The sequence below is a fragment of the Apis dorsata genome, unplaced genomic scaffold (assembly GCF_000469605.1).
Source record: "Apis dorsata unplaced genomic scaffold, Apis dorsata 1.3 scaffold_270, whole genome shotgun sequence".
In the NCBI taxonomy this organism is placed as follows: domain Eukaryota; kingdom Metazoa; phylum Arthropoda; class Insecta; order Hymenoptera; family Apidae; genus Apis; species Apis dorsata.
The window spans coordinates 259,458-267,540 of record NW_006263548.1 but is presented as its reverse complement, the minus strand read 5'-3'; the positions used below and the strand labels follow the sequence as shown (position 1 = coordinate 267,540).

The window sequence follows — 8,083 nt, the reverse complement described above, 5'->3', positions numbered from 1 at the left end:
TTTTTTTTTTTTTTTTTTTTTTTTTTTTTTTTTTTTTTTTTTTCTTTTTTTTTATAGAGCGAGAAGGTGGAGATGAAGAAGCTCCCAAGGATGAAGTGGAAGAATCAAAAAAATTAACATTACAAGAATTAAGAGAAAAAAACGCCGAATTGCGATTAGTTTGTGAAGAATTAACACGAGAATTAGCTAGCGCACTTCAAGAACGTATAAATCTTCGTGCAAAACTTTTACTTTTAACATGATGTAATTTGTTATTATCTTTAAAGACTCCAAACTGTGAATTATCGATTTTTCCTAAATTTGTTGTAAAATCGAATATCTCATGTGTCATGCTAGTCTAGAATATTTCTTTTTGCAAAGTTTCATAACAGTTAGCGTAACCTAAAATTAATATTTCAAAACAAATATTAATAAAAATTATCTAATTACGTAATTAACTATTCAATCTATTTCCATTGTCGGTTATTGTTTAAAAAATTAATTAGATTTCTAATGTCCTTTTGTATATTTTTAATGTTTTAGAGATATGTGATTTGCTAATATATTTATAAATATTTTAATTCATAGGAAAAAATAGATGTTTTAATTGTTAGCAGAAATATTAAAAAAATATTGTTAACAAAAGTTCTTTACGGTTACGCTATTCACATTTTATTCTCTTTCACAGATAATTCCAGTGTGCATTATTAGAAATGTGGATACAAATATTGTAGTAACATCTGCCACTCTCTAGTATTCAAATGTTACACAGCATTTTAACGTTCAAATAATTTTAAAAACTTATATTTTTTATGCATAAGATTATGCTAAATTGCTGAGAAATAATACTTTATATATATTAAAGAATTTTTAAAGTTGAATAGAAAAATTGCATCAAAAAGAGGAAAGTATAAGAGAAAAAGAGAGAGAGAGCGCGCGCGCGAAAGCGAAAGATGGTTACTGTATACTACAAAACTATGAAAAACATAGTATAAAAGCGAGTGATGAATGCTTATTGTTTATGGCAACAAAATAAAATTGTATTTTCGTATCGCTGTACAACCAAATTTTTCACAGCATGACATAACGGATTGGTATTCCTAAAATGTTACAATATATTTCATTTCGTGATGATGATAATTGTACATAGCAAATAGGATTAAAACAAGGAATGAGAGAAAATGAAATCTGCAGGAACAGAACATTCAAAGAATAAATATACTTTAAAAAAAACCGTTAATACTTTTAATCAATTTGTACGTTCTATTTTCTCTATTCTATATAGATTATTCAATTGTATTTTTAATTGTAATACAAAATATTACATCAAATTATTATTGTTTTCATAAGTCCATACGATTTTATTTGTATATAAAGACAATGTTCTTGAAATTATTCGATATCATTATAAAAATTAATTTAATACTATTAAGAAATGTTGAATTATTTTTTGTGCCATACGATATAAAACTTTAATAACATTGTAATTAATATTATTACCATTTCTTTGATGGTTAAAAACTTTTGTTAGAATTATTTAAAAATATTCCAATTAATAATTATATAAAAAAATCTTTTTTTGTAAATGTACAAAAATTGTACAGAAAGTATATGAAATTAACTGTTGATTTATTCCATTCCTATTATTCATTGTAATCTTGTAAAAATGTACCAATATATAGTTGAAGATAAAGAAATGTTTGAAAAATTAAATAAAGCACTCTCTTAGTTTCATAACAATTTTTATTGATATCAATAAGTTGAATGACAAATAATATTACAGAAATAAATCGGAAATATTTTAAATTCTTAATTATAAATGTGGATAAATGAATAAATGATTAAGAATAATTAAATGTAACATACATTATTTTTTTAATAATTCTAATTAATCGTAATTAATATATTTTTATTAATTACTTAATTGTATTACTTTTTTAATTAATTATTTTTTTAGATAATATATGATACCAGAATAATTTTTGCATATTGTATATGTAACTATGTAAATTATATATATTTGCATTAATATTTTTTATATATGTTTACGAATTTATTTAAAAATTATGAGCGAAAATTCAAGTTAAATAATAAACTTTAAAAACTGTTTTTTTTTGTACTTCTTCCGATTGATATCTATATAATATTAGTTATAACTATTTTATATGCAAAAAAAAATCTGCTAAAAATACTCTTATTTCACATTTTAATTTGTGATTGGAATCTATTGATTAAACATAACGTTATTTAGTTTGAAATATACATGCAACAACGATATGCTCATAGAAACATGAAAATGTGTTACATATAAATATGCAAAATAATTTACTTCTCTTTTGACTGCATGTACTTAATTAAATCAATTACACGACATGAATAACCATATTCATTATCATACCATGAAATTAACTTAACAAAATTATTGTTTAAAGCTATACCAGCTTTAGCATCAAAAATACTGGCATGGTCATCACCAATAAAATCGGAAGAAACTACTTCATCTTCCGTATATCCTAAAATTCCTTTCAATGGTCCTTCAGAGGCTTCCTTTACTTTAGCTTTTATAGTTTTATAGTCTGCACCTTTGCCAAGTCTGACTGTTAAGTCAACAACTGATACATTATGTACTGGTACACGGAAGGCCATACCAGTCAATTTTCCATCAAGAGCTGGAATAACTTTGCCAACAGCTTTAGCTGCTCCAGTTGCAGCAGGAATAATATTTTGACAAGCACCACGACCATCTCGCCATAACTGTAAAATAATAAAAATAAATAAAAATATTATGATATAGAAAAATCAGAAACAAAACATCATCAGAAAAAATGACATACTTTTGCAGAAGGTGCATCAACAACTTTTTGTGTAGCAGTGACAGCATGAACAGTAGTCATAAGACCTTCAACGATTTCAAAATTATCATGAATAACTTTAGCAAGAGGGGCTAAACAATTGGTAGTACAAGAAGCATTGGAAACAATAGTATAACTTGGATCATAAGCATCCAAATTAACACCACAAACAAACATAGGTGCATCAGCTGATGGTGCAGTAATAACAACTTTTTTTGCACCAGCCTGTAAATGACCCTGAAAAATTTAAATAATTAAATAATATATATATATTTATATGTATATATATTTTAGATTATATATTTTTAATATGTATGAATACATACAGAAGCTTTTTCCTTGGTAGTATAAACACCAGTGGATTCCACAATATATTCAGCTCCAGCTTTTGTCCATGGAATATTTTTTGCCTCGCGTTCACTAAATACAGCAATTTTATTACCATTAACAACTAATTGATCATTTTCAATTTTGACATCTCCTTTGAATTTTCCATGTGTAGAATCATATTTTAACATATATGCCATATATTCCAAACCAATAAAGGGATCATTAATGGCAACAACCTATTAAAAAAATTATAATAATTTCTGAATGATAAAAACTGAATATAAAAATATATGAAATATATTTTATATAAATATATTAATATATCAATAAATTATTTAATACCTGAGCACCAAACTCAATGGAAGCCCTAAATACAAGACGACCAATACGGCCAAAACCGTTGATACCGATTTTACTCATGTCGTCGCAACTAGAAAATGAACGATTTAATTTTTGATAACATATTTTCGATACATTAAATATTCGTTGGTTTTCATAAAATATATTCGTAAATTTTTTTGTTATCGATGTAAATGAAAGTAATTTCAATGTAAACGTCATAACCTCAAAATAATTTTTTTAATTTATGATATTAATTAATGATGATATTGATGATGATATTGATTTGATGATATTATATTTCGATTTGTAATATTATTTTTTATCTCCTTAAATAGGAAGATATATTAAGTAAATGAAAATATTTATTATATATGTATATATATATAATTTCTATATAACATAATTGAAATAATTCAAAATCTATGATATATCTATACTAATTCATTTGTAAATTCAATTGTGTTTTGTTGTAAATATTGTTATTGAAGTAAAAAAATATGGATAATATAATTTGTGAACATAGATATATTAAAAAAGAGTTTTGTTCATCATATTCTTGTTTTTAATATTAAAAATAATTTTTATACATTTTCTTTATTACATTAAAAAATTTACTATAAATTAAAATAATATTGCATTTCAGATATTTGTATTATTAAATTTCATTTAATAATAAAGGTCACTCAAGGTCAAAGATCTCAATGCTTCTCATTCAACTTTTACTTGAAGACAAACGTGATCTTTCACACATATTTTTATAATAATATATATAAAAAAATACATATTTTTTATATTTTACGATTTAAAAGTATATTGAAGTTATAAACAAATGATACAATATATATTAAGTCATTAATATTCATAAATATTCATCATATTACTTACGATATTATTTTTTTGATTTAAAATTTGTTTATAATTTGGATTATATTATAAACATATAACGAATAAATGGTTATATAAAAATGATATAATGATTGAATGAATATATATATATATATATACATATATACATAATAATGAAGTTAACAGAACTTAATAAATTATTCTGAATTTTTGGAAAACATATTTAATAGATAAAAATATTAAAATATTTATATTTTTGAAAATATATTTTTATTTTGGAAAATAAAAAAATTATAATTTATTTTAAAATCCATTATTGAGAAAAATTAATTATAATGATTTAATGATATTTGAAACTTACAAAAGTCAAATTTTCCTAGAAATTATTTTATATTTAATAAAATCCTAAATTGATCAAACACTAAAATTGATTATTTTTATTTCTAAATAATCAATATTGTATAATTAATATTATAATTAATATTTGATTAATTCATAGTAATTAAAAAAATTAACTTAAAGATAAAACAAATAACAACTGAAAATTATAATTGTTTTCAAACATAAATTCAGATATATTCAAAATGATGATTCTTAAATAAAAAAATTATTGTAGGATTTATATCGAATGACGTCATATCAACCGGTGAAAAATGTACATAATACATGCTACGTAATTCTAAATAGAAGCCTAATTTTGAATTATTTTATATTGGATATTATTTGATATTAAATATCAAATGGTCGATTATCATTTATTACATGCCATGTATCATAAAATAATATCATGAAATGATGAAAAGAATTAATTAATAGAATGATGAATTAAAATTAAAATAAAAAAAAACATAACTTACGTCTATTCGCTCGGGTCTGTGCAGAAGCAGTGTGTCATTTGAAGGGCAGAAACCGGTAATATAACCGACAGCAATTTTAGGCGTATGCGCTGTAACGTAACTGTTTCTTTAATTTCGTATACCATCGGTTATGTTCGGGTCACGTGATTAAACTTATCGACGTATTCAAACGCCGCCAAATTTAAATATTCAAATATTATATTACTATAATAATACTGCAAAATTTTTTTGTTTAAGAAATAAATTATAAAGTTGATTATTTATTATATTTCTGTACAATATACAAATATTATTTATTCAATAATTTTATTTAAATCAAACTTTTACTCTTTTAAGGGAAAAAGTACATATACATACATAAAACAAAATGAAATAAATGAAATTTTAATATAATAAATGATCTTTAAATTATGTAATTGAAAACATAGATAGAATAGACATATTAGTTTACATAAAATGTAGTCTTATAATATATCCTTAGTACTGAACAAAATAATTAATCTTCAGTTTCTTCTATTTCTTCTGCAGGTACTGGTATATTACCAGAATCAACTTGGTACATGTATAATATTAAATCCATTACACGATGCGCATAACCATATTCATTATCATACCTATAAACATTTATCTTCATTAATTAACAAACAAAGCGAGATATTTATTTGATTTATATATTTGTTTATACATTCAAAAATTATTCAAAAATTACCACGCAATAACTTTGATAAATGTACTTGTCTGAGGAATGCCAGCTTTAGCATCGAAGATACACGAATAAGTTGTCCTATTGAAATCGGATGATACACAATCATCATCTGTATAACCCAATATACCTTTCAAATCGTTTTCTGATGCTGTTTTCATTGCTTCTTTTATCTCTTCATACGTTGTCGGTTTATTAACCCTAAAGTATTATTAAACAGTGTCAGAAAATTACTTACACATTTTATAATTTATGAAAACATTACCTAAAAGTCATATCGCATAAAGAAACATTTGGGATTGGTACTCTAAAAGCTATTGCAGATATTTTGCCTTTAAGTTCAGGGATAATTTTATCCAATGATTTAGCAGCTCCTGAAGATGTTGGTATGATATTTTGAAGAGCGCCTCTACCATCTCTCCACAACTACAATAAAAATATAATAATATATTTAAATTAATATATAAATTAAATCATCCATATTTTATTATATGATGTAGAATAATAATAACCGTAAAAAAAAATAACAACTATTAAAAATTAGTTAAGAAAGAGTGAATTATAAAATATTTTTTTTATAATTACTTTCCCTCTTTCTAAAGGTCCGTCTAATGTTCGTTGCATCGACGTTAAAGCGTGCACACTACTAATCATTACTTCAATAACATCGAATTTATCGTGCATTAATCGAATGATCGGCGCTGCACAATTTGTCGTGCAAGACGCAGCCGATACTATTTTACCCCTTTTCGGATCGTAACAAGTATGATTCACCCCATAAACTATCATCGGCGCGTCTATAGAAGGCGCTGTAATAATCACTCTCTTCCCACCGCCATCCATATGTAACTAAAATAAATCACGACTTTTTCTATTTCTAATATTATTTCTCAGGATTATTTCTAGAAATTAAAATAGATTTACGCTTGCTTTTTCTAACGTAGTAAAAAGACCAGTGGATTCGATTACGTATGTCACACCCGCACCTTTCCAATTTATTTTACATGGATTCTTTTCCTGGGATGTGGCTATTTTGTTCTCTTTGTGAAAAAAAAAAAGAAAAGAAAAAGGATTGTCAATTTTGAAAATTTAAAAATTTATAATCTATCTTAAAAAATAAATACCTCCGATAATAATATGCCCATTTTCACATTCTAATTTCAAAGGATACGCTCCATGAGTCGAGTCAAATTTGAACAGATATATCATATAGTCGGTCGAAATATATGGATCATTAACCAACTTGACCTAATGGAAAATATAGTTATTTTGTGGATCCCTTCTTTGGATAGAAAAAATTTTCCACGCGAGTATACAATAATTGTAATATCGTTACCGTAATATCCTTTTCGATACAAGCACGTAAACACATTCTCCCTATTCTTCCAAATCCATTAATTCCTACAACTGAAATAATTTTAAACGATAAAACTATATTATATATAATATTATATATTATTATAAAAATTTACATAGTGCATTTGCATTATGTCAAAAAATCAATAGCACGAATTTGTATGCAAAATTGGTGGATATCGTATCAAAAAATAATAATTTCTTACCAAGATCTTTTGACATTTGATATTTTTCTTAGAAAAAAAAAACGTCTCAAGAGTGAGTTATATTTTAGAGATAAGAAAGAATATTTTGTATAAATACTTTGAATATTTAGTACTTATTTCGTATTTATCCTAATTTGTTTAAAGAAAACATTTGTTTAAAGAAAACACAACATTGCTTTGAATACAGCATATATTTTGAAGTAGTATCAAATTTAGATATTCATTTTCAAATAATTATTATGAGATATACTTTGAAATTATTTCATGATGGATATAGTATATAATATCTGCGATAGATTTACAAGATGTTTAAAACAGGTCATACACTTTACCTATTTCCTGAAACTGAAAATATTTTAAGTAAATATTATTTGACATTAAAGGAGATATATTATAATAACATTCTTATTCTAATTCGAGATAATAATAAATTTGATAATTCAAAACATAGTTTTTGTTAAACGCATTTAAATTATTAAATTTTTTTCCTTTACGAAATAAAATTTATCCCTATTCATTCATTTCAACATTATTCTTGATTCTTATATTATACATGTATACATATTTTTATAAATGAATTACCCTTTTCCTTTTCGAAATGATCAAAAAATT

At 24.1% G+C, this 8,083-nt stretch overlaps 3 protein-coding genes across 4 annotated transcripts in view; 1 reads left to right on the top strand and 2 right to left on the bottom strand.

The window, feature by feature from the left end:
• LOC102672446 (ralBP1-associated Eps domain-containing protein 1) overlaps positions 1-242 on the top strand; it is a 3,194-nt gene extending 2,952 nt beyond the window's left edge. The window contains exon 5 of the mRNA XM_006616752.2: positions 58-242. Coding sequence (XP_006616815.1) covers positions 58-242 — 185 coding nt within the window. The remainder of the gene's footprint in view (positions 1-57) is intronic.
• Positions 243-1,704: 1,462 nt separating this feature from the next.
• Positions 1,705-5,306, bottom strand: LOC102672302 (glyceraldehyde-3-phosphate dehydrogenase 2-like). The gene is made up of 5 exons (XM_006616751.2): positions 5,207-5,306; positions 3,504-3,591; positions 3,158-3,397; positions 2,814-3,068; positions 1,705-2,733 (listed from the first exon to the last, which is right to left on the bottom strand). The coding sequence occupies exons 2-5, from the start codon at positions 3,579-3,581 to the stop codon at positions 2,305-2,307; spliced, it is 1,002 nt and encodes a 333-aa protein (XP_006616814.1). The 5' UTR covers positions 3,582-3,591; positions 5,207-5,306; the 3' UTR covers positions 1,705-2,304.
• A 273-nt stretch (positions 5,307-5,579) lies between these two features.
• LOC102672157 (glyceraldehyde-3-phosphate dehydrogenase-like) lies at positions 5,580-7,722 on the bottom strand. 2 transcript variants are annotated; one of them, XM_031510990.1, is made up of 8 exons: positions 7,472-7,722; positions 7,246-7,316; positions 7,034-7,157; positions 6,840-6,949; positions 6,495-6,758; positions 6,175-6,335; positions 5,916-6,110; positions 5,580-5,820 (listed from the first exon to the last, which is right to left on the bottom strand). In XM_031510990.1, exons 1-8 carry the CDS (start codon positions 7,485-7,487, stop codon positions 5,703-5,705), a joined length of 1,059 nt encoding a protein of 352 aa, XP_031366850.1. In that variant the 5' UTR covers positions 7,488-7,722; the 3' UTR covers positions 5,580-5,702. The 2 variants fall into 2 exon arrangements, with proteins under 2 accessions (XP_031366850.1, XP_006616813.1); XM_006616750.2 differs by having other exon boundaries at positions 6,834-6,949; positions 7,472-7,720.
• Positions 7,723-8,083: the final 361 nt, after the last annotated feature.